At 53.0% G+C, this 25958-nt stretch overlaps 1 protein-coding gene across 7 annotated transcripts; it reads right to left on the reverse strand.

Moving 5' to 3' along the window:
• Positions 1–25288, reverse strand: JUP (junction plakoglobin). 7 transcript variants are annotated; one of them, XM_032498072.1, is made up of 14 exons: positions 25131–25288; positions 14903–15118; positions 11894–12153; positions 11419–11657; positions 9441–9642; positions 8493–8637; positions 8262–8365; positions 6712–7050; positions 5494–5649; positions 5115–5234; positions 2461–2611; positions 2226–2347; positions 1592–1631; positions 1–1327 (listed from the first exon to the last, which is right to left on the reverse strand). In XM_032498072.1, exons 2-14 carry the CDS (start codon positions 15108–15110, stop codon positions 1176–1178), a joined length of 2238 nt encoding a protein of 745 aa, XP_032353963.1. In that variant the 5' UTR covers positions 15111–15118; positions 25131–25288; the 3' UTR covers positions 1–1175. The 7 variants fall into 7 exon arrangements, with proteins under 7 accessions (XP_032353963.1, XP_032353965.1, XP_032353966.1 ...); XM_032498074.1 differs by having other exon boundaries at positions 14903–15115; positions 25131–25277; XM_032498075.1 differs by having other exon boundaries at positions 25048–25174.
• Positions 25289–25958: the final 670 nt, after the last annotated feature.

The raw sequence follows: 25958 nt of genomic DNA on the forward strand, positions 1-25958 counted from the left end.
TCTGTGTGTTAGTTTTATTGTCTTTGCTTTGGTCTATACAAAAAAACCAATAACCAAAAACATAAAGCAGTAATAATAAAACTCTCTGCTGGGACCTCCCCCAGCCCCCACACCCATGTGCAGGAGGTGGTGGGGGGAGTTGGAAACAGGAAGGGGAAGAGAAAGCCCCTCACCGCACACCAGAGGGGTCAGCCAAGAGCACTTCTCAGGGGTCAGCTAGGGCAGTTACATGGGTGGGAGGGGGCTGTGAGGAAGCTGTCCCCAAGCTCCCCTGGGGTGGGTGCCAAAGCCAGTTGAGCATTCTGGAGAGAGGAGCAGGCAGTGTCCTGGAGCGGGGGACTCGCTCTCCACATCTTCGCCCCATTTCCCTGGACAATCCCTGAACTTTTCAAGAGAAGCTTTGGATTCTGGGTCTTTGGGCCTTGAACCTGGGTCCCAGAGACCCCAGGGGCTCAGCACAGTTGCTGAATGGAGTTCAGTGATCAGAGCCACAGGAGAAACCAAAGCCCCGTGGGGCCCAAGCCACTGAAGACAGCCCGAGAGGAGGGGAGATTTCCAGGGGAGAGCAGCCCAGGAGGAGGGGCAGCCCAGGAGGAGGGTAGGTTTCTGGGGGAACAGAGGGTGCCTCGAGTCTAAAGCTTTAGTGCCAGGGCCTCGGGGGTAGGAAGGGGGTGTCGGGCCCTGGACCCCTGGCCCAGAACAGAAAAGCAGGAGCAGATCACCATCCCAAGAAAGACCCTACAGAGGACCTCTGGAGGCGTGGGGTTCAGCCGGAAGCTGCAGCCTTGCTGCCCGGGCTCAGGCACTTTGCTATCTTGCCCCATCACCTGCGCGGAGAGCCTCTCAGATGGGAGACCGCACCTGGGGGAGGGGCAGACACAGAGGGATCAGGCTGGGCCTGTGACCCCTAGGAGCTCATGCCAGTCCAGAGTCACCCGCCGACCACCCATAGGAGGAGCAGGACCCCCCACCCCGAGCAGAGATAACAAAACGTGGCAGGCTGAGGCCTTCTCTCGGGGAGCTCAGCACCAAGAAGCCCACACTTATCCCCCAAAAAGGAGCCAGGGTTTCGACGGAAACATGAGAGGGCCTCAGCAGGAAGGAGGTTCTAAAGGGAAGGGAAAGCGCGAGGGAGAGCTGCAAAGTGGGGAGGCATCATACTGGGATCCAGCCAGCTAGGCCAGCATGTGGTCCGCAGTGGGGTAGGGGGGCCGGAGGCCGTCGCTGTAGGTGTCGATGGGATAGTCCCCGTCCATGTCCATGTGCATCTCCAGGGGGTCCAGGGGCACATCACTCGAGTACATGGGGCGGTAGGTGGCATCCATGTCTGGGAAGGAGAAAGGAGCTCCATCTAAGGGTCTCAGGCTACCCTGTGGGGTCCTGGACAGACCTCAGCCACACTCCAGGGGGCCTGCCCTCCTCCCCAGACTCCCATGCCAGGGATTTGGACAGGAGTACACGTGAACACTACGGTGGCTGTCCCTGGTCCTCTGGCAATGGGGATACAAAGCCGCTTTCTCTCTCACACCCACACAGCACCCCACCCCCCGCCCCAGACTCTCTGGGGTCCTGAGGAACTCTGCACACTTACCATCTGCATAGGGTTCATTGATGGGGATCATGCTCTGGGCCTAAGGATGGAGACAAAGAGAAACATTGTGGGAGAGGGGAAGGGTGGAAAACGCAGGCTCTGGGCTGGGGGGGCACTGAGAAGATGCGTCTATAAAGGGTGCCAGGGGAAAAGCAAAGACCCCTTGAAGGGACAGAGGATGAGATGGGGTCACACAGTGCCTTGATCAACTTCCGTCCTCAGGAACCTCCCCAGGGTCCCACCATTCACGCTTGGGGGCACTCACAGAACTAGAACAGCCCAGGGGAGGGGAGTGGAGGGCAGACAGGACTGGATAATGGGTACTGGGAGCTGCCCTACCCAGAATCAGGGCAGCCACCAGCTTATATAGCACTTTGTGAAAGTTAGAGAAAGGCACCCCTGCCCCAGTACTTTATATTAGTTTGGACAAAATAAAAATGCCATTATGCAGGTCAAAAACAGATAAGATGGTGCAACCTACAACTTCCATCTGTTGAGAATTGTCATAAATGATTCAATTATAAAATAAAAATCTATGAAGTTGACAGGAGGTAGGAGCCCCCTTAAAAGTGCCATCTTTGTGCAGTGTGCAACTTGCACAACCATATACTGCAGCCCAACTCCAGGTACTCACAGCCTCCCAGGCGGCAGGGTCGTGCTTGAAGAGGGAGTTGGTGAGCTCCACAGACACACGCTTACGGTAATCTGGGTTCTTGTCCTCGGAGATGCGGAACAGGACAGCAGCGGCGTAGGTGGCTGAGCAGAGGGAAGAAGACAGGCCAAGTCAGGCCCCTGCCTCCACCCAGACTGGGGGAACAACATCCAGCCTCTCCCCTCATCGCCCTCCCAGCCCCAGCCTAGACCCTCACCGGTGCCCTCGTTGCGGGAGTGCAGGAGCTCCATGAGTGGGGCTGAGGCCCCCTCAGCATCAATGGCGTCGGCTGCCTCCTTGTCCTGGGCCAGCTCACACAGCACCCCAGCAGCTACACGCTGGATGTTCTCCACCGAGGAGTACAGGAGCTGGGGAGGGGGGCGCAGGGCCAGTGTAAGGCAGACTGGCAGCACACCTCACAGCCCTGCCCACCTCTGCCTCCCTTTTTTGGATTTAATCCAAGTCCACACTAGGAAATGTGTAAAGTCTAAGAAAAGTATAAAGAAACAGAAAAGCAGCTACAATCCCCCAGCCAGATACAGCTTGTTAACACACTGGCATACTTCCATTGGATTTTTATCATCACTTTTAAACATATATATATTTGTAACATATAGATATATGATTCCCTTTTGGCGGAGGAGGTAATTGAGTTTATTTATTTATTTACTTTTTTAATGGACGTACTCGGGACTGAACCCAGGACCTCGAGCCTGCTAAGCACGCTCTACCACAAAGCTATACCCTCCCCCTGTAGTACAGGAGAGCAGATCTGACTCTGTTGTATCTGTTCTTTTAGCTCTAACCGGTGTGCCCTGTTTTCTAGGTTTATTCTTGCTAGCTCTGCACTCTTTGTAAAACATTGTTGCCTTTAGCCTGTCTGGTAAACAGGAGAGCCTTTTCTCAAGGCTCTGACCTTTAAGGATATTAACACTTCTGCACTTACATAAAGACAAGCTGCAGAATAGAACCTAACCTTTGTTTTTGTTGAAGGTTTACAGGGGCACCATGACCTGACCCACGTGGACAGCTGCAAGAACAAAGAATTCCTGCAGCAAGAAGTTTGTAACAACCAACCACACCCCCTCCCGGTTTTCTGTGTAAAAGGAGCCTGTATTCTGACTGGAGCAGGATGGTTCCCCAAGACGTTACTCTGCCATCCTCCTGGTCCGCCTGCTTTCTGAATAAAGTCACTATTTCTTGCCCCAACACCTCATCTCCCAATTTTTTGGCCTGTCATGCAGCCAGCAGAACAGTTTGGACTTGGCAACATCCCTGACAGATTCCTGTTTGTTTTTTTTTTTTAAATCAAATATTGTAGCAGAATGCTTTTTCCCATATAATTCAACAGCTGTTCTTAAAAACCTGAGTTCATATTGATATTCAGGAGAGAAAGAGGCAAGGTAGATAGGCAGGGGATTGAGAGGTATAAACTACTAGATATAAAATAAATAAGCTACAAGGGTATATTGTACAACACAGAGAATACACCCCAATATTTTATAGTAACTATAAGTGGAGCTAATCTTTAAAATTATGAATCACTATGTTGTACATCTGAAATTTACATAATACTGTACATTAACTATATCAATAGAAAAAAAAGGAAGGAAGGAAGAGAATGCTACAAAGCAAACAAAAACAAAAATTAAAAGTCCTCATCGATCACAATTGGAGGTAGTTACCGGTATCAATTCCTTGCTTGGAACATTAAAAATTAAAGGATTAAAAAAAACTTAAAGGAAAAAAATTTCAAAGACAAAAAAATTCTTCAACACCATTGTCTATCACCTCATGATATAATGGACCTTTTTTTTTTTTTTAAGTTTAGATTTTTACTTTCAGTTTTTTGGTTTTTGTTTCCCCTTAACAGAGGCATTGAGAATTTTACCCAGGACCTCGTGCACGCCAAGCACATGCTCTGCCACTGAGCTATACCCAACAAACCCCTCAGTCTGTCCTCAATTCTAAGTAAGGTTGCAATTGTCAGCGGTGTGCATACATCTATTATCATATTTAAATCACATCATGTTGGGGAAGGTACAGCTCAGTGGTAGAGTGCGTGCCTTGCATACACAAGGTCCTGGGTTCAATCCCCAGTACCTCCATTAAAAACAAGTAGATAAAAACCTAATTACCTCCCCCGCCAAAGATAAGTTAAAAAAATTTTTCTTAAAAAAATCACATTATGTTATTTCAAAAGGAGCAAGTCCCAGACCTGTACTACTTGATCAAAGGAGACCAACATTTTCAAGGCTCTCTATACATACTGTGGAATTGCTTTCTGGAGAGGTTTTACTACTTTATCTTCTCCTAGTGGGGTATGAAACAGCCCATTTTATAGCATCTTCACCACCACAAAGCACTCCCATTTTTTTCTCTGCCAATTTGATAGTGGAAACTGGGCTCTCACTGCGGGGTAAGCTTCATTCCTTTAAACTCCCAGGGCTGAGCATTGCTTGTTCATGAGCCACCGGGGAATTGCACGTCCTCCTCCTATTACCCGACTAGGGTCTACTATTACCGAGCTCTCTTACATGAAAGATACCAAATTCTTGTCTGCTCTGATGCTTGCAAATATTCTCCCAGTTTGCTGTTTACTTTTTAATGCTTTCAGGCTGTCTAACATTAAAACATCATTCTTGTTTTCATTTGTGGCCTCCTTTGCCTTTGAGCTTGGAAAGGCTTTCCCACGCTAGGATTTGTTAAGTGGTCACTCTTGGTGTGGCCACTTTTCTCCAAACTCCTCCAAAGACTCTTGATGCCTAGCCAAGATGCCCTCAAACCCAAGGCTACCAACCTTCCCCTTCCAGTAGTGGGGATAAGCAGGGGTTGGGGGGAACCTCTCCTGCCCAGCTGCCCCAGACTCACCTGCACAAACAGGGGGATGGTGTTAAGTCGGAAGATCTCCATGCGGTTCATGGGATCCCGGGCAAGGATGTGCAGGGCTCCAGTGCAGCCCTCCACGATCTCCTCCATCCTCACGCCATCCTGCACAAGAGAAGGCACTGGGGTATAGCAGCAGTGGCTCTTAGGCGTGGACACACACCTTAGGCGTGGACACACACACACACACACACACACACACACACACACACACACACACCCCATGACACTAGCAACTCTCTCTGGTCCTTGGAGTTGGTGTCAATTGCAACTTGCCTCCCAAGATGCTCACATGTGCACACATTCACAGAGGACACCCTGACTCCTGGGGGGTGGCAGTCCCAGGCCCCACCAGCTCACTCACCGTGTAGGGCTGCTGAGTGCCTGCAGCCACGTGGCGCTGGGCATCCTGGTGGGCCTTGACCAGCAGCTGGACAAGGCGGGGAATGACCGCGGCCTCCTGCAGTGGGGCATGGTTGGCTGGGCACAGGGCCAGATTCCGGATCAGGCCGATGGTTGCCTGGCAAGAAAATGGACACCCATTCAGGGCATTTCCTGGGCATCTGGAAGACCCCACTTCCCCAGCATCATCTCTTCCCTCTCATCTCTGTTCCCCTAGGCCAACCACAGACATGCTGGAAGAGCTCCAGAAAATGAGACCACCCCCAGCCATGCTCCTTATTCCATAGAATCTGTGGGTCCTCATGTCTGACTCTAACGGTCCCTCCTAATACCCCATTCCAGAATATTCCACCAGCCCCCACGCCCTGGCCCTAACCCCTGTCCCCTCTCTCTTAACCACCTCCTCTCTCCAACAGACAACACTACTTGCTTTTCTGACAGTTCTGATTATCAGGGAGTCCTCATTAAGGGTGACCCCAAAGCCTCCTGCTTTGGTGATGTTCATACTGTAATCAATCCCTAGTAGGGCAGCTCTGGGAAGAGGTCTTCTTCCCAGGTCCCCCAACTCCCAAGAGTCATTCTGGCCTCCTAAGTTTCCTCAGGATCTAATAAAGCAATTTATCATCTCACTTGATCCTAAAAACAAGAAGCCAGGAGGGCAGGGATGAAAAGCATAGGAGAGAGGATGTCGTGAACACGGGGTGGATGATCTGCCAAGGTCACTTGTCAACTTAGCTGCTGAAACAGGAGGCAAGCCACCCCCCCCCCACCCCCTGCCTCAAGCTTGCCTTGACCAAGCCCATGGAGGGGCCACGTGCTGCCCTGTCTCTAAAATAAAAAATATATAATCACTTAGCATCATTCTTATCTGCACTGTTAAGTTGTTGAAAATTACAGCAGTAAGTCCCTGCCAGCTGGCTCCAGACCCTAGTCTGTGGTAGCCCCTCCTTGAAGCTCTATTCTTGGGGATGGCCCAGCTGTAAGACAGAAAGATTCTGGATGTCAGAGCCATTGTGAAGGTCTAAACCGTTACATTAAGAGCGGGATGAGCTTTTGCCTTATTGGAGCCACTGTATTACAGGCCTCTTTGTTACAACAGCTTTGCCTGTACCGATACAGCGCTTACTCCTGTCTTCAGAGCTCCTTCCCTCCCCTGACCCCACCATGCAGCAGGCAGCACCTTGACCAGTGGCCACTGGTTGGGCTGGTTAAGCAGCTTCACGATGGCTGGGATGCCGTAGTTGAGGCGCACAGAGTTCTGGGCCATCTCTGCCTCGGGGTGGCGGCTGGTGAGGTGGCGCAGGGCACAGACAGCGGGCTCTGTGATGTCGTCCTTGTCGCCCGCGCGCAGGATGGCATGGATGAGCGCCTCCACGCCGCTGTTCTGCGTCACCAGCGTCTTGTTCTTGCTGTTGTTACACGTCAGGTTGGACAGAGTACCCGTGGCGCAGGTGAGGACGTTGACGTCGTCCACGCTCAGCTGGTTCACCAGGATCTTCAGCACGCTGTCCAGGCCCTCCTGGGGTCGGGGGAGGCAGTGGAGAGTGAGGGAGACTCCCCAGGGCAGGGTCTTCCCAATATATCCGAGGGGAGGAGGACAGCCTAAGGAGGTCTCCAGCACACTTAGCTGATGATGCACCCTGCCTGTGTGTGCCCTCTAACTTTCACCTCCGTGATCCCACCGACACCCCATGAGAGGGTAATTCTAACCCGTGGGGCAGCTGGGACTCAGAGAAGTTGAGGGCCTTGCCCACAGACACACAGCTAGTGAGCTGGATATGAACCCAAGCCCATCTCTAAGCTCCATGCTCTTTCCTCCACCCTCTCCTGCCCCTGCTCTGGGTCCACAGATACAACAGAGCTCTACGCAGGCCAAGGGAGGCCCCTAAGCCAGAAGGAAACTGTTGAGGAGGCCATATGCTTCGGTAGCAGGCCCAGCTGACCTACTTTTACACACTTCTCACCTTCCTAGGCCTTCACTGCTGCCCACTCAGTGGTCCCCAGGCCAAATCTGCTTTCAGGAAACATCCCTAACCCAGAAGTCGCCCTTCTCCCAGGGAGAGTCACGTGGACCTTGTGGTAGAACAGAAAAACCCCAGGCTCTGGGGGGCAGACATTTCTGGGTTCAAATCCCAGCTCTGCCATTGACTGGCTGTGACCAAGGGCCATTCCTTAACTCCCGGAGCCTGTTTCTTCATCTAACGATGGACCCCACACTCTCCCTCTGGGTATCGAAAGGGGTAAAGGGCCAGTGTCCCCAGGTGCCTGGCGGAGTCCAGCACATGGTGTTTGATAAGCAGCCCACTGATGCAGTTCTTAGGAGTGACGGTCAGGGTGCAAGAGGGGACCAGAAGACCTGTCCTAAAACTGCATTTCTCCCTCAGTTGTTTTTAGCCATCGGGGCCCCCAGGCTGTCTCTCGCACACTGCTACTCCCTGCCCATGGTCTAGATCAAAACAGTTCCTCTGGTACCATCTGAACCCCGGCTTAGAAACATCAGCCTCCCTCTCCTAGTCCCCTTCTTGAATCTCTAAGAGAGGTTAGAGCCTTAGGTGAAAGGGATGAGGGGCTTGAGGGCACTTCCAGCCTCAACCACAGTGGAGCCAGATTTAGAGGCCTCAAGTCTCACAGGGCTCCTTAAGGTCAGACTCCCAGACAGGAGGCTGGCCGTGCTAAGACGGGAGGCCAAGGCAGCTGAGGAAGCAGACCCAGGCCCAACCCGTCGCTCACCTGCTTGGTGGCCACATCCGAGAGGTTACGCAGGGTCCAGAGGCAGTTCTGCACCAGGCGGGGGCTGTTGCTGGTCAGGTGTTTGCCCAGGGCCTGCATCCCACCTGGGGTGGGAGATAGGGAGCACGTCAGCCATAGGGGAGCACAGTGGATGGAGCCCAGCCACTAGTTAGGGCCCCTGTCCTTGCCCACCCAGCCACATGGGCCATCCTCACGGACCATAGTACTCACCAGCCTCCACAATGGCGGGCTTATTGCTGGAACACACAGACAGCACCTTGAGCACACGGCTGGTGGTCCAGAGCAGCTTCTCATAACTGTAGTTGCGCATGATCTGCACAAGGGCCTGGGGTCCTCCATTGGCCAGGATGATGAGCTGTGGGGGGAGGGGGGAGGGAATGTGAGACAGATGAAAAATATGACAAGGAACAAAGAAGGGAGAGAGGGAGGTGACAGAGCTGTTTTCACTGAGCTTCATCGAAAATCTGAATAGCTTTTGTGATGATTAAATAAGCCAAAATGTAGGAGAAAATGATAATACACAGTGCTGGCAAAGATGAGGTGAAACTACTAACAGATATCACCACTGATGGCATTGTAAACAATGCAATCCTTTTGGAAAGTATCTGGCAATCTGGGAAAAAGCCTAGAAAGAGTAAAAACCCTTAGCCCCACTGATGATAAAATGTTCTCACTCTCTGGGAAAAGCTGTGTCCCCAAAGATGTTCATTACAAGTGGATAGTCATAAAGATGTTCATAAAGATGGAAAATTGGGATTAACATAGATGCCCTCCATCAGAATACAGTCCAGGTCCTCCACTTAATGAAATGTTATTTGCCATTATAGAGGGTGATTCTGAGGACAGTTGAGCCAACAAAAAAAAAAAGCTTTTAAAAATATCATGTAGAAAACAGACACAAACTGCTCTGACTACAACTATGTACCAATATGTCCACAGGAAAGCACTGGAGGAACCATGTGAAGATAACAGGGGTTATGTGAGAAGGATGAATGTCTTCTTTCGTTTATCCTCAAAATATTCAGTAATACGATGAAATATGTACACCTGCATATACATACACAGTTAACCTAAAAAGGGTTAAGGAGGCAGTGGCTGGAAGCTGCAGCTGAACGGAAGGTGATGCCACAGGAGCGGCGGTCCCGGTTGGGAGCCCACCTTGCTCTCCTGGTTGCCATAGGCCAGGAGCTGCAGGCAGTCGGTGGTGATGGCCAGGAACTTGGGGTTGTTCTTGTTGAGCAGGGGCACCATCTTTTGCAGCCCATCCGCCAGGCGCACCGCCATCTTGGCGCCCTCCTGGTAGAGCAGCAGGTTGTGCAGCGTGGTGATGGCGTAGAACAGGACAGACTCCACAGGGGAGCTGGGATGGGAGCAGGGGGTTTTTGTCAGTCAGGTCCTAGATGGATGTAGGCTACCTCCCCCAGTACCGACACACTTATAGAAATAACCGTCTGCTAGTATCTCATCATCCTTTGAGTCTAGCCTCATCTTTTTTTTTTTTTTAAAGGAAATAGCTTTATATTTTAGCACCTGTAACAAACAAACAAACAAAAAAACCCAAAACAAAAAAATATCACCCAAGTAAATAGGTCCAGGAATGTGGTTTTAGAAGCTCCCTTTGGAGAATGTGTGAACAGAGGATATAATACTGGCTGTTCAGTAAAAAGACCTTCATTCAAGTCCTAGCCAAGTCCCTTCTTCACTGGATGCCCTCAGGTGATTCATCTGACCTTTCTCATTCAGTTTTTTTTTTTTTTTCCACTTCAAAACCCAGAATTTTATAACTGGCATAAACATTTCCATTACACCAAAAACAACAAAATACCTAGAAATAAGCTTACTTAACCAAGGAGGTTCCCTATACTCTGAAAACTGTAAAACACTGATGAAGGAAACTGAAGAGGATACAAATGGAAAGATAACTTGTGCTCTTGGATTGGAAGAATCAACACTATCAAAATACTAGCCTCACTCTTACATACAGAGCACGCAGCATCTCTCCTCTCTCCACTGGGACCATGGCTCCTGCTCTGGGCTCCAGGCTCAGTGCTAAGCTCACAGTTAAGTCCTCATGACACCTGTCCCAACTGAGTAACTGTCATGTGGAAGGCCTCGTTCTAGAGAGGCATTGCAAGGGATTCATAGAAGAGTGGAGTCAGTATCTCCACCCTCAGGGAACTGGTATGTGAGCAGATGGGCCATGCTGACTGCCACTGTGAGAAGGGCGGGCCAGGAGACCCCTCCACGATGCTCAGACACACCCAGGTCAGCCTGGTATGGAGGTAAGGAAAAAGGCAACATTGCCAGGCTAGGAAAGATAAAGGTGGCAAGGGACTTTGCACAGGATACTCCCTCTGCCTGGAATACTCTTCCCTTCATCTACACCAGCCAAACTCCATCCAACTGCCAATCCCCTGACATTAAAGTCAACAGCTTCTTAGAGCTCCTCTGACCGAACTTGGACACACCTTTGCCCTAGTCTATACTGTATCCTAATAACTAACCTGCGAGTTACATGTCTGTCTCCCCTGCTAGGCTGCGAGCAGCTGAGCACCAGGACTGGGCATGGCTCTATACCTGGCATGTAGTAGGTGCTCAGTAAATGTATGGAAACCCAGGGAAGAGAGAAGAAGAAGTCCAAGTGAGGGGAAGCAGTAATACCAAAAAGCATGACACTCATTTATATGTGTGTCTGGGTACTTCTGTAGGCACGGGCATAAAACAAAATGTTTATTGCATGGCCTATTGGTGAAAAATAACTTGACTGTGTATTTTTCTATTTTCTCTAATGAATCCTATTAAAATAAAAATAAGCCTTTTCACGTATTAGAATTAAAACAATGTTCCAATTAAAATTGGGAAGGCTGTCTTATTTGTTTACAATCCACTTCAGTTTCTGTAAAACCAGTTCTTTTGGAAACCAAATAGAGGTCCCCATTTGGATGCAAAATAAGACCAGCCAAATGCAAGACAGATGAAATCAAATTTAGATTGACCCTTTGATTCTTATAAATTTTATCAGAATGCTTTCGCCCAAATAGCTGGGACTCATCTGAGACATTTGGAATGATTTCTGCACTGGGGAAGCGTAGACGCCAAGAGGGGAAACGCGCCCGCAGTGAGATGGGGTGGGTACCTGAGCATGCGGACCAGGGCAGGGATGCCGCCTGACTTGAAGATGGCAAGGAGCCCCTCACGGTGATGGGAGAGGTTGTGCAGGATGCTGGTGGTGCAGCGGGCCGTGTCCAAGTCACTGGTGTTCTGCATGGTGCGCACGACAGCTGCCACCAGCTGGGGTGAGCCCATCAGCGCCCGCCGAGACGCCTCCTTCTTCGACAGCTGGTTCACAATCATGGCCGCCTTGGTCACCACTACCTGGGGGCAGCGGGGAGGAGGGGAGGATGTGAGCAGATGGGCCAGGCTGACTGCCACTGAGAGGGAAGGGCCAGAAGACCCCTCCACAACATTCAGACACCCCCAGGCCAGACTCTTCCTGCTAATGGGGCTCTGGATCAATGACCTCGCTCCACCCCGGGTAGGGCCCTCTCCTACAGACATCTGACATCTCCCCTCCCTGCCATGCCTGTACCCCAGCCAGGCCCCTCACAGACCGGGTCCTCATCATTGAGCAGTTTGGTGAGCTCGGGCAGGGCCCGGGTGGCCAGTTCAGCGTCGTCCTGGTAGTTGATGAGATGTACAATGGCTGACTTGAGCAGCTGGGATGGCTCGGCCAGCCGCTGCAGGTTGGTGGTCTGCCCCTCCACCTGAGTGGCCAGCAGCAGCGAGCTGTCTTCTCCTGTCACACCAGGACACATGGCCTCCCGCACCCGCTTAGCTCTGGCCGTTGTGGACATCTGGTACTCCAAGTCACCTGGGGGCCAACAGGCAGGGACTAAGCTGCAGGAAGTGGGCAGGGGGACACTGGGGAGCAGGGCAGGCTGGGCAGACTGTCCCCCTGGGTTCTCTGGCTGCCTCTGGCCCACCACTCACAATTCTGCTTCTAACTAGTGACCTTAAGGAGGTCACATCGCCTCAGTTACATCATCTGTAAAATGGGGCACCACCTGTTCTGTCCATTGCAGGGAATTCTTATGAGAATTAAACGAGACAAGTTGTAAGTTGCTCTTAGAGGACATGATGCATATACTTGGACATATCACTATAAGCAGATTATTGTATGTCAACTATACCTCAATAAAGCTGTTGGGTTTTTTTTTTGGAATTAAGCTGTTTTTTTAAAGCAGAAAAAAATGTCAGTGATTATCATTATTAATAGGAATAGCTAACTTTGTAAAATATAATTTTATCTTTTTAACTGAAGTATAGTTGATTTACAATGTTTCAGGTGTACAGCAAAGTGATCCAGTTATGCATTTATATATAAATCTATTCTTTTTCAGATTCTTTTCCATCATAGGTTATTATAAGATATTGAATATAATTCTCTGTGCTATATGGTAGGCCCTTGTTGGTTATCTATTTTATATATGTTAATCCCAAACTCCTAATTTATTCCTCCCCCACCTTAGCTAACATTTTTTTGAGTACAGGCACACCTCGGAGATACTGTGGATTCAGTTCCAGACCACTGCAATGAAGTAAATATCACAATAAAGACACACAAACTTTTTGGTTTCCTAGTACCTGTGAAAGTTATGTTTACACTATTATGCAGTGTATTAGGTGTGCAATAGCATTATGTCTAATAAACAACAAGGACCTACTGTAGAGCACAGGAAACTATGTCCAGTATCTTGTAATTACCTATAATGGAAAAGAATCTGAAAAAGAATAAATGTGTGTATATAAATATATAGAAGGTATATATTATATATATATAACTGAATCGCTTTACTGTACACCTGAAACTAACACATTGTAAATCAACTATACATTATCAAAATAAAAAAATGAATATTAAAATGAAAAAAGTACATATCTTAATTTTAAAATATTTTATTGCTAAAAACTGCTGACCATTATCTGAGTCTTCAGCAAGACATAGCAGTAATATCAATGGTCACTGATCACAGATCATAAGAAATATAATAATCATGAAAAAGTTTGAAAAATTACAAGAATTACCAAAATGTGACAGAGACACAAAGTGAACAAATGTGGTCGGAAAAATGGCACCGACAGATTTGCTCCATACAGGGCTGCCACAAACCTTCAATTTGTAAAAAACGCATTATCTGCAAAGTATAATCAAGTGAAGTGCGATAAAATGAGGTGTGCCTGTATTACTATGTGCCAAGAGTGAATTAAGTGCTTTCCTTACATGTTCTCATTTAATCTTACAACAACCCTACAAAGTAAGACTATTATTATCTCCACTTTACAGATGGGAAAACTGAGACACAGAGAGGTTATAAGAACCCAACCTGGGATCTGAACTCAGACAGCCCGACTCCATAGCTCAACCCCAACTCTATGTCTCTCCCTTAACAATCAGGTAGAGACAACCTAGGTCTCTTTTCAACCCTGAAATCTCATGATTCTAATTATACCCTCATCCTCCCCAACGGAGGCAACTCTCCCATTACATGGGCAGGCAAATGGAGGCCCAGAGGGTCACCTAGTAGTATTCAGCAGATCAGAGGGAAAGTCAGGACTGCAGGTTTCAGAAAGCAGGAGGTGGGTTCTCAGCTCAGACTCCAGGCTCCACCCTCTGGTGGATCTGAGAGTCCCACAAACAAATGCCCCGCAAGTGTCCCAATGGCCCGGGGAGAGGGAGGCAGAGGTCCCATCCTCCAGTTAGTCGGAAAGGAGGGGACATCCACACTGCTTTCCCACCTGGATGCTGTACTTCAGCTACCAACACAATGCCTGGCCCTGCCAAGCCGAGCGGCCTCTGCCTGCTGCCACGGAGCAGCTCCCTGGGAGCAAAGGCCGAGCTCCACAGTGGCACAGGCCACCACACCCTACCCTGCACCCTTCCCAGCTCCCACGGCTCACCACACTGCAACACTCAGGGCCCAGGAGGCACCTGCAGACAGCAGCTAGGACTGGATACTCCTCTCCCCCAGAGAGGCGGGTGCCCTGGGCTGGCTAGCATCCCCACCCCTGACTAAGATCCATGCCTGACTAAGCGGTCACTCCACCACCCAGCCTTGGCCTATTTGCATATTGGGATATGCCAGCCTGGTCTCCTCCCCGCCCCCCACCAGGAGCCCTCAGGCTTGAGAACTGCACCTCCTCTACCAGATCTAGGGTTCCCTGAGGGCTGGAGGTCTGCCTGCCCTTCAAACTCCTCCTGGACCAAAAGGACTGTGTCTCCCCAAGAGTCCATGGGTTCCCTGAGGGCAGCAGTGATGCCCCCGTATCACAAAGTTCATGGAAAGCAAGGACAGTGCGTCTACCTTCAGACCGGAGGGCAGGGTCTATGCCTCCCCTCCATTCACGACGTTCATGAAGTGTAATCTGCCTCCCTCCCAGATGGGGGCGCCCAGAAGTAGCTGTGCCTCCTCCCTCAAACTCGTGAGTCTAAGAACAGAAACTGTGCCTCCCTCCTCAGACTGGGGGCCCCTTAAAGTCTGTCTCTTTTGACCCTGACTCCCTCCAGGGCCCAGCCTGGTTTTCTGCTGGAATATTCCCACAGAAGAGCCCCCAGGCCCGACCTTGGCTCTGGGGCACCGCCTGGGTGTAGGTGGTGGTCTTCTTGAGTGTGTACTGGCGCCCGCAGGCCTCGTCCTCCTCCATGATGCCCTTGCTGCTGACCGAGGGCACGCAGGTGTTGGCCCCTGAGTGGATGCCCGAGTCATAGGTGTACGTCTGTTGCCACTCAGTCACCTTGATGGGTTGTTCAATCAGGTTCATCACCTCCATGGTGGCTGCTGGGGACACAAAAGAGAGGCAGGAAATTAGCTGGCCCTGGTGGAGCATCCCATCACCTGGCGCAGTCCCCATCTTCAGCCTCTCCCCCCACCCAGTCCATTGCCCCTTACCCCACCACAGCCCCAAGGGCCCCAGTGGGCTGTGGAGGAGGTGGGGTGGGAGACAGAAAGGACCAATCCCAGGGAGGGACTGCCCAGGATGGGATGCCTGTGTGAGTCCTGGGCTTGGATCTCTGACCTCCAGCCCAGAACCCCGGAGGGAGAGCGGCAGTGAAGGAGCAGATGCCCCAACCCAGCCCTGGGCTCCCTCTCCTGGCTGCCCCTGCCCAACACCCCCAGAGCAGGAGAAGGCACTCAGGGCCTCCAGTAGCTTCTGGGGTCTCAAAGACCCACCCCCATCCACTGGGGCCCCTTGGGAAAGGCTGCGGAGGTGAGGCAGCTACACCCCAGGCGCTGGGCAGGAAACCCGGTGGGGCAGGGAAGCAGTCAGACAGGTTTCCCCGGGAGCCCCAGGCTCCCTTAGAGACTCCAGGATCTCACTTTCCTGCAGATAGGACAGGATCCCAAGTGATTCAGAGGACCAGGCCCTGAGACCCCCATCTCTCCAGCACTCCAGCTCCTGGAAGCCTTTCCCAGAATTCTGAGTCCCACTGACTAGGTCCAATCTCAAGACACATGCTACCGGGCAATTCACCGCTTTGTTGAACCTCCATCCTCATCTGTAAAACCTGGATTGGGGAGGGGATGGGGAGGCCTACTGGCTTTGTAAAGGGCCCACGGTGCCTGGCACATAGTAGGTGTATACTGTTGATGGCCTTGGCCAAGTATCAGTAGTGCCTATCCCTAGGGTGCTTTCTCACCTCCTGGCCTCCTCAGGGTGGGGCGGACCTCGGATGATCACGCTATTCAGAGACACGGAGGCACTTGAGGTTAATGAATAGCTGGGCCCAACTCTGGCCCAGGGAGGTGAATTCCCACTCACTCTGTCCAGCTCCCCTGTGTCGGGAGCTGACCTCCAGAGTCTAGCAGCTGGGAGGAGAGGCAAGGGAAGCTGTCCCCAGTGAGCGGTTTCAAAGCACCTGCTGTTCCCCATTTACAGATGGGGAAACTGAGGGTCCACCCAGCAAGGAGGCATAGCAGAGAAATGGCAGAGCCGGGACCAGGCCGAGGCATGAGTGACACCCGAGTCTGGCCTGTGAACACCCAGCGTGGCCTCAGAGAGCAGACAGACCCCAAGCTGGTCCACCCATGAGGCTGGGCAACAGCACCTTGCACCTCAAACCCAGTGTCCTATCGCCTTGGGAGATAGAGTGAGGATGACGCCAGAGTAGTAGGTGAGTCTAGCCCCACCCCAGGAACAAAGATCACCAGGGATCTGTCTTCTGGGAGGGCCCAGTGCCACCCTCCAAGAGGATGATGAATGACCCTTCAGGTCTCCCTGCCTTTTATGGCAACACCGGCTCCTCCCTGGCCTGTGAGCACACCTGGAGCAGGCAGAGGCAGGAGCCAGACCAGCTCCCAGCAGTCTCCTTCCTCTCCTCCCATCAACCCGAGTGACTCAGAGTTTCAGGCTGATAAAACAGAAGCAGGCTCAGTGCCACCAGATGTGCCCAGCTGCTTTCCAGGCACTGGCCAAGCGTGGTTATTTTGGGGGAGCCCCCACCCCCGCCCTAACCACACACTGCCCAGCATGCCTGCCTTCCCTGGAGAGAGAGAGAGACAGAGAATGCAAGAGAATTTGGGAGGAGAAAGCCAGTCACAGAGCAGCCCCCAGGGAGGAGAAAATTCAGGCAGGAGGCCTTGGACATGCAAGCACTGGAGGAGAAAGATGAAACCATCAGTATATACAGTTGCACTAACCCTGTAAATGCCACTCTGTGAGGCAGAGGGCTGAGCTGACATCTCCAACATCTGGGTGCTGAGTCAACATCTGACCACGAGCCTCAGTCAGACCCACTCAGGACAAACTGTACATCTCCAGCCTTATCACTAAAAACACCTCATCCAAGCCAGAAAAAGCCATTCCCCAAGTAGAGACTGCAATCTACCCCTGGCGCTTCTCAGCCAGAAGGGCGTGGGCCTTGCCTGGAACCTCACCATGTCCAAAGGGACCACTGAGGTCAAGGCTGGCCATAGGAGGGGCATCTCCTCTGCAGGCCCCTCACCAACCCGCCAGCCTAGGCCTGGAGCCAAGAGAAGCTGAGGGCTGGACAGCTGCCCAGGGCCAGACAGAGGCCTTACGGAGGTCAAAGGATCCACAGCGGAGCGGGCGGGGGACAGTCGCCTTAACTATCTAATGAGTCTCATGCTTCCCTCAAAGCAATGTGGACTGGCATTTTATTATTCCCAGTTTCTAGGTGAGGAAGCAGGCTCCACATGGAAAAACAGTGGCGCTGTTAAAATCCAGGTCCGCCTCAGGGCAGACCAGCCTCCAGCTGACCAGGCAGGGCTGCTGCCCTGGGGTCAAGGAGAGTCCACCAGATATCCTGCTGCAGAAGGGAGTGAGGGGCAAGGGGCAGCTGCTCTGAAGTCAGGAGTCCCGAGTTCCAGTCCCAGCTCCGCCACAAACTTGCTGGGTATCCTTGGGTGACAACTTTCCCTCCCTGTGCTTTGTATATAGAAAGGGTGGCACAGGTGATCTCAGAGGCACGTTGACATTGAAGCTTCTAGGAATAAGGAATCAGAATTCCCATGACAGACAAGAAGCGGTTGAGGGTGGACAAGGTTAGAGGTGGAAAGAATTTCAGAGAGGATACACCCCAAAGCTCTTCTGGAAGAAAGGATGGTGGAGGGAGCTGATCCTGCCACAGAAAAGCTCTAAGTCAGATCTAAGTCAGATCTCATGCAGGAGTGTCAACCAGCCCCACCTTTCTCCTCACCTACTCCCCAAGAGAACTAGGGGAATTCTCCCATAGTAACAAAGGTGCTGTTTTTACAGTTCCCAGGGTGGAGGGCGCCGCACCCAGTTTGGTCTCGTCCCTCTACACCCTGGACTGGGAGCAAGACCCGCCACAATGCCCCTGGACAGAGCCAGGGCAGGAGGAGGCGAGACAGATGCGGGACAGATGCGGGCCCTGCCCATGCACCCGGCTGGAGACGGGCAGAGCCAGACACAGGACACAGGGCGGTGCTCTGACTTGAATGGGGGTACTTTGTTTAGCAGCATGCTCTATTGTTGGCAACACAGGAGGAAGAAGCCAGCTCAGAGGTCACAGGGTGGGGTGAAGGACCTCACAAGGGACAGGAAGAGAGAAGACAGGGGCCCTGGAGAGGGTGTTCGAAGGACCCCTCCCCCACAGGTCCACACTGGCCAGCAATCTGCAAGAAAGCCATAAGGCTGCTTTGGGGCGGACCCTGCTCCGCACTCCTGGTTCCTCCTCTGCATGGCCCACCCAGCAGGATGGCACTGGGCACTCTAAATCCAAGACTGTCCTGGCAGACTGTGACCCAGCCATGACATTAAAAAGAACTCCCACCAGAGCTACATCAGGCTCTGGCCCCCGCCCGGACCCACCAGCAGTGACGGGCACAGCTGGGCTGGGCTGCAGGATGCCAAGTGTCAGTAAGACAGCTGGAAACTAGGACAGGAATGGGCTGCCCAAGAGGCTTGCTGGGACCAGGCTCAGAAACATTGCATTAGAGGACAAGAAGGGCAGAGGTAGGGCCCTCCAGAAGTTCCTTGGGCCAGAGGCCAGCACCCTGTACAGACTCAGGATCACGCGCTCAGACAATGACAGAGGAAGGGGGCTGTGGGCAGGGCAGAGGAGTGTGGGGGTCAGGGGAGAGTCTCCATCCAGCCCCACCACTCAGTGACCGTGTGCCCTTGGTTAAGTCACGCGATTGCCTTAAACCTCATCTGTAAGGTGGAGACGATCAAGACACTCCTTTTTTTAGGCTGTTGTGTGAATTGCACACAACTGTGACTGTGGAAGGTTCCTGTCAACAGTCAAGGCCCAGGCGAGTGCTCTTCTATTAGGGAAGCAAAGAGGCATTGGAGGCGGCCAGCAGAGATCAGCCTGGAGAGGTGGCCAGCAGCCAGCCTGCTTTTTGGGACCCAGTACCCAGGGCAAGACCCAGCCTTCCTTTCCCTGACCCTCTCCAATGAGGGCTAGGAGGGGAGCTGCCTCCTGGCCCTAGGCCAGAGCCCCTGGGGCAGGGTGGGGATGTGGTTGGGGAGGAGGTTATGTCCAGGTCCTGGGACGAGAGGCCAGGTGGAGATGCTGCACTGCCCCTCTCCCTGGTCACGTGAGCTGCCTTCTGCAGCCAGGGGGCAGGCAGGCCAGTCGGGCCTGGACATTCCCCACATAGCAGCCCCAGGGGAGAAGCTGGGCTCAGCCAGTCACCAGCCCCAACCCTTCCCTACTCTGTCTCTGGCTCCAGCAGAGATTTGGCCAGCGGTCCCAAGCACAGATGGACAGACTCTAGAAAAGTACAGAAACAGACATGACTGCTTCCCTTGAGAGCCATGTCTCCCCCATCAGGCTGGGACTTCCCAGCTAGGCCTCTCCCCTCAGACTGGTGGCTCCAGGAGAAAACCCCCTGCAGGCTAGAGGTTCCTTGCCAGAGACTGTGGTCTCCCCCATCAGACTGGTCATTCCAAAAGGGCAGAGACTGAAGTGGGCGCCATGCATGGCCAGGGCCCTGGGGACGGGAGAAGACACAAGCCCATCCGGAGCTTCCGGAGGAAACCCCTCACTTCCGGTCTGGAGGACAGCCCCAGCTGGGGCCGGGGACTGGCTGGGGGTGGGGGAAGACTCAGGTCAGACCGACCCAGCTGCTATTTGTTTTCCTCCTTCTGGGCTCCTTCCCAAAGCAAACAAACCAGGGTGGGAAAATGAAGGAGACTTGGAGGAGAGGGAAATACCCAGCCAGGTGGCTCGACCCAGGGAAGAGGGCTCCAGCTGGAGCTCTGTTGCCTGCTGGTGACCCTGTGCAGGCAAAAAATCCCAACCTGGCAGATGACCCCAAATTGGAACTCCTAGGAATGGAAAAAATGCTCTACCAGCCTCGGGAAACAACAGCAAAGGACTGATTTGTGTCGGTAATGGTGACATATCTCAATACACAAGTGCCCGGTATCCCCATTCAACCACACCCAGTGGGGCTGGGGGAACCCTGACCCCAGGTGGTGTCCACTCCTCAGGTATGACTGGTCAGTTTCATCCTGCAGGGATGACCGCTGGGCCCGCTCCTGGGAAAGAGGGACAACTCGACTTTCAGTTCCCTGTGGAGAAAACTAGGATTTGGATAAAGGTTTGGTTAACATTTGTTTATAGAGAGCGGGGGATCATCAAGATGGAGACTGAGGAAAAGGGGGATGCTAAGAGAAGAGAAATAAATGTAGTGGTAGTTGCCTCAACGGAATGGGATTATGGGTGATTTTTTTTTCTCTTCTCTCATAAACTTTCCTGAACTCTCCAACTGTTTTGTAAAATGATCATGGCGGGAGGATATAGCTCAGTGGTAGAGGGCATGCATGAGGCCCTGGGTTCAATCCCCGGTACCTCCACTAAAAGAAAGAAGTAAATAAAGAAACCTAATTACCACCCCCCATAAAGAAATAATTTTTTTAAAAATAAAATGATCAGATGTTACTTTTTCAACCAAGTGGGGGAGTTCCATGCAGTGCAACCTCCACCTCACCCCCAAAAAAGCAATGTATTGATTGTCCAGCCCCATCCCATTTCTCCTGTGTCCCTGCCACTCGCCAGACACAAGAATCAACTGTCCCCACAGTGGGGAAAGAAAGCAGACCTGTTAACGCACATTCTGCAGGTCATGGAAAGCCCAGCCCAGCTTCCTGCCTTGAGGGCCTCCAAAGGCTAAGAGGCCAGGAGGCTGAGCAAAGGGGAGTGGTCAGTTTTCTCTTCAGCTTGGCCAAGGAAGTTGCTGGAAATTGGGGCAGTCCGTGCCCCTCAGACCTCCACCAGATCCAACCGTGTCCCAGGAGGGAGGCTTCGTGGTGTCGCTTACAGGAACACCAACCCGGATGACCTGTCCCAGACACAAAGCTCTTTCTCTTCACAGGGGTCACAGGGCCAGAGGCTCCAGGCTATCTGCCCCTCACATCCAGTCTCTCCTTCCAAAAGACACAAGACTGAGAGTTTCTCCCCAGGGACCCCAACAGATTTCAGACATGCCCCCAAAGGTAGTTGATTTTTGCCTGCCCTCTCTCCCGAGTCAGGCTGGCCCTCCCCCAGGTCACAGGGATGGGGCCCTGCTCCATCCTCTTCAGAGAAAAGCTGGCTCTGAGCCTCCATCAGCATCTCCCTCCTACTCCTCAACATCTCCTCTCTCACAGGCAGTAAGTCCTTCCTCCAGTCTAGCCTCCACTCCTTCCAAAACAGTCCCAATTGCTCTCGTGTCCTCAGGGTTGTTGGAAAACCACAAACCCATCACCCTCTTTAGAGCCATCAGCCAGGACTGAGTTATTCGAGCTATTCTGTCACAGCAAGTCCCCTCAGCCTTCTCGAGGATCGATAATCCCCATGCTGGGGTCCCCTCCTGACCCTCAGGGGATCCGGAAGCCCAGTGCTGATAGGCTCTGTACCCAGACTGACACACGCAGAGGCCCATGCTGGTGTCAGGTGCCCAGTTGGCAGACATACCAGAGCCAGGCAGGTCTGAGAGGACAGTGACACCAGCCCCTCCCTAGAGGACCAAGGCTCTGCTGACCCCACCCCTATCACCAGAAAGGCTCTCTCAGCAGAAAGAAACCTACTCCCAGCCTCAGGGCTCCCAGCCCTAAAGCAGAGGGTTGCCAGTTCCCCGCCCAAGAGCAGCCTGGCAGCCTTGACTGGTAGAGTCCTGTAGGGCAGTGGCCCAGGCCTAAATCTGACTTTCATTTCTCTCCACTCCCCAGGGAACAGGACCCCCCCCCCCCTTTATCTTGGCACAGCCCCAAGCCCCCAACAAATCAGACAACTCCCACTTCCTATGCAGGGACAAGCCCAGAACAGTCCATGGTTCTGCCCAGCTCAAGCCAGGCAAAGACAACAGCTTTGACTTCTGCCCTCCTCTCCCGGCCACAACCTCCTCCACACATCCGCCACAGCCCCTGGCCCTGGGGACACAGCCCCCTCCACCAAGAACCAAAAACCAAGGCATGGGGGAGGTTTCAGAGGGCTGGAGGCTGGGATATGAGTCACCCCCACCTGACAAACCTGCCCCCACCATCACCACCCACACACACCTTCCTGGGCCCTTTTGAATTATCTTCTCCCCAAATTCCCAAGCAGAGACTGTCAAAAAGGGATGGCAGAAATTCTTCCCAGAGCCACAGTAGGGTGGTATATAGCAGGTCAGACTCTGGGCTTGGAGCCAAAGGACCCAAACGCCAGCCTTGGCCCTACTTGGGTCTTGCTGTGCAACCTTGGGCAAGTGACTTAACTTCCCTGAGTTTCAATTTCCTCACCTGTGGAATGAGGTAATGATACTCGAGGGATGGTCATAAGGATTAAGCGAGAACAGTTAATGAAAGTGCGTGGAATCTGAAAAGCCATCCCTTGCCTTTTAAGTTACCATTTATTTGATATCATTATTCCCATTTTGCCAAGGAGGTACTGAGGCTCAGAGAGGTAAGGTGACTTGACCAAGGCCACACAGGTAATGAGTGACAGAGCTAAGAATCAAACCTAGCTCAGTCCAAGCCTAAATCCCATCTCTCCAAATAAACAGCCCTTCTGTGTATGAGTCAATTGCCCCATCGCATTCTAAGGTAGCTCTTCTTCCCAATCCTTCCCAGTCTCTGAGGAGAGACCCTCCCTACCCCCCAACCCCGCGGCAAGCAATGGTAGCTGCCCCATAGTTACCTCCTTCGTTCCCATGAGCTGCAATCCTCAAAGCCTCAGCCCTGGCAGCCCAAATAGAGGTTCCAGAGGGAATAGGGTGTAACTGGGGCTCGGGGCGGGGCGGGGTGGAGAGTGCTAATGTCACCCAAGCTGGGGCCTGATCTGTTAAGAAATGACTAATTGGATCATACCTTTTTTCTCCCTCCAGTCCAGTAAGTAGCCAGTTTGCACCTCCTAGCAATCTTTCTGGGTATTATCTTTTCATTGCCACAAATCATATTAGCTAAACTAATCATTTAACCAGAGTAATTACAATGCCTTCCCCTCCTCCACTTTGGCAGAGAAGAGGGAAAACAAGTTATTTCACCCAAATTCCATGCCCTTGTGACTCCCCGGAGGTACACCACCCACCAGAGCGGAAGAGGGATGAGGTTCCGTCCTGACTCTCCCCTGACCCAGGGCGGAGCCTGACTACAGCCCAGGACACTCCTTGTGGATGGTCTGACCTCAGCCCCACTCTCCAATCTACAGCCACAGTGGAGTTGTAGGGCGGTGGGGTCTTCCCAAGTGACTCAGGGCAAGCAACCTGATTCCCCCAATCTTGCCCTCACCCCAGGAATGAGGGAGCACCTGGCTCTTACATTCCCCTCTTCTCCCCAAGGAGGCCAGAGAAGGGGCTCTTAGGAAATTGGAGGGTCGGGAAAAGGGCTAACACAGTTTTGCCTGAAACTTCCCCCCTAGAAGCCTTCCTTCTGTCCCACTTTCCCCATCAGGAAAGGGGGTGGGTGGGGAAAGGACTGCAGAAGGCTCCAGAAGGAATGCACCTTCAAAACCCAGAAATCAAATAGAAATCCAGCCCCGTCGCTCCAACTCTTCAGCCTCAATTACTAGGCAACTAATGCGGGGGATGGGACGGGAAAAAAAAAAAAAAAAGACCAGAACAATCGCTCCCCCCTTCAGTCAGTTTGGCCGAGCCCTGCCCCACCCCCATTCCTGGGGAGGGGGGCAGAACTCTGGAGAGAGCCTCTAAGGCAGGCCTCCTGCGAGGGGGTGTGGTGGTCCCCGGAGGCAGGAAGAGAAGGAAGAAGCTGCTTCCCCTTTGGCCCATCCCCCAGACCCCTGCCCCCACCTCAGGCCCCAGGGGCCCGACAAACAGGATGGAGGTGGGGGCGGGGAGGACGGGGTCAAAGCGCCGGCTCTGGACCAGGTTCAGCGTGGTCGGCTAGTGGAGGGGGCTCTGCCCCAAGAAGGACCCCGTCAACCTGGGGGAAGCGCTGGGCAAGGAGGCAGGAAAACCCCGAGAAAGCTGCCGTGAGTACTTCCTCCTGGAAAGTTTGTTTTGGGTGATTTTTTCCGCCAAGAAGAGGTTAGAAAGGATGAGTAGTCCTGTTCCCAAATCAACACTCTGAAAGCCGCAGCTACTGGAAGCAGGGCGGGCGACCCCTCCGCCCAGACCCCAGTCCGAGCCACGGGTGCCAGCCACCGGCTGGTTGGCGGAGCGGATCCCTACACCAATCCCACTTCCATCCCATTCCGCCTCTGCTGGCCCAGCCGTAGCCCGGCACCCACCGGAGCGGAGCGGAGGCGCCGCAGGTACAGTCCCGACCCGGCTCTGAGAACTGGAGGACAGAGCCTCTAGACTCCGTCTGCTCACCTGCTCGGCAGGTGGGGCCCGCGTCGCTGGGAAAATGTGCTCTCAGCCCCCACAGTTGGGCAAGCCGGGCGCAGACAATAGGGCCCCACCCAGGCCCCGGGGAGTAGAGAGGGAGGGAAGCGAGGATGACGCGTGAGGTGGGGTGAGGGTGGCCCCAAAGAGACCAGCGGCAGCAAGTTTCCCAAACAGTAAATTCCTGACTTCAGAGTGAGCCCCGGAACTCAGGCGTAGCAGGTTAAAAGTCTTCCCTGCAAGAGTCAGGGCCAGAGTCAGGGATTCGGCGTCAGGCGAGCTTCGCCTCCCTGGGGAAGGCCCGACCCCGGAGGCACCTGCCTTGACCCCTCCCGGCCCTTTTCAGACTCGGGCTCTTCGAGCCCCCAAGTGCGCTCTGCTCGAACCTCGCGCCCCCTTACTAGCCGCTCCCAGGACCCCAGCGCGCCCCCTACCGCCGGTGCAGTATGGCGCTCCCTGACTCCCTCCCTCACCTGCCCGGAGACGCGGGGATGGGCCTCTACGCCACTCGCCAGCCTTCCCTCGCCCCAGCGATACCTGCCCCGATCGTCCGCACCTGCGTGTGGAGCCTGGCCGGGCTGGGTAGGGGTCGGGCCGGGATGGGAGCCGGCGCGGGCTGCAAACTGAGCTCGGCGCGCTCGGGCGGCGGCTGCTCCGGACTCTGGCCAAGGCAGCAACTCAGTAACCGAACAAAAGGCGAAGGGACCTGACAGCCAAGCCACGCCTCTCGCCCCTCGAAGCTCCGCCCCCCAAGGGAGACGCCCACCCAGTGATGTGGGCTCACTGGCTGCCTCGCCTGACTGTTGCATCGAGGGGCGGAGCCTCATGCACAGTCCTCTCTCACCGCCGCCTCTGTTTATCCGCTGGCCATTGGCCCCAGGGAATGCCACTCGGCCCTGGGGACGGTCTCCAATTTGAGATTCCTCCTAATTCCGCACCTATTGGCAGATAGAAGGTTACTTCCTCCTGGTTGGACAAAGAACTGTCAGTAAGACTAAGGAAAGAACCAGTGGAAAGGATGGGGTGTGTCTTGCCCCACCCTACCTCCAAGCAGGTGAGACTGATGACTCTCCCCCCTACCTGTCCAACAGGTGAGTCAGGGGGCGCCATGGGAAAGAGCAGACGCCTTCACTGGCCAGCCAACTTAGCGTCAGGCATGTTGCTTCTTTGGGCTTATTCACCCTTGCTGCAAAGTGGTAATAACATATTTGTATAGCATTTCATAGGCATTTTTCTGGATTGGACTTTTTTTTTCCCCAAAGATGCAGTGATCATGAGATTTAGAATTAGAAGGCTTGGATTTGGCTTCTGCTGTTTAGTAGCTATGTGATCTTAGGCAAGTTACTTGTCTTTCACCCTGTTTCTCCACATCTGTAAAATGGGT

Source organism: Camelus ferus, chromosome 16, assembly GCF_009834535.1.
Source record: "Camelus ferus isolate YT-003-E chromosome 16, BCGSAC_Cfer_1.0, whole genome shotgun sequence".
In the NCBI taxonomy this organism is placed as follows: Eukaryota; Metazoa; Chordata; class Mammalia; order Artiodactyla; family Camelidae; genus Camelus; species Camelus ferus.

Bases quoted from the DNA above. Each gene is read 5' to 3' on its own strand.
- JUP (XM_032498072.1), bottom strand. From the start codon at position 15,110: ATGGAGGTGATGAACCTGATTGAACAACCCATCAAGGTGACTGAGTGG. The intron at 5,235-5,493 runs GTGAGTGAGCTG...TCTCTTGTGCAG, and splicing joins GCACTCAGCAGCCCTACACG to GATGGCGTGAGGATGGAGGA. The intron at 2,348-2,460 runs GTGAGGGTCTAG...CCCTCTGCTCAG, and splicing joins CTCCCGCAACGAGGGCACCG to CCACCTACGCCGCTGCTGTC.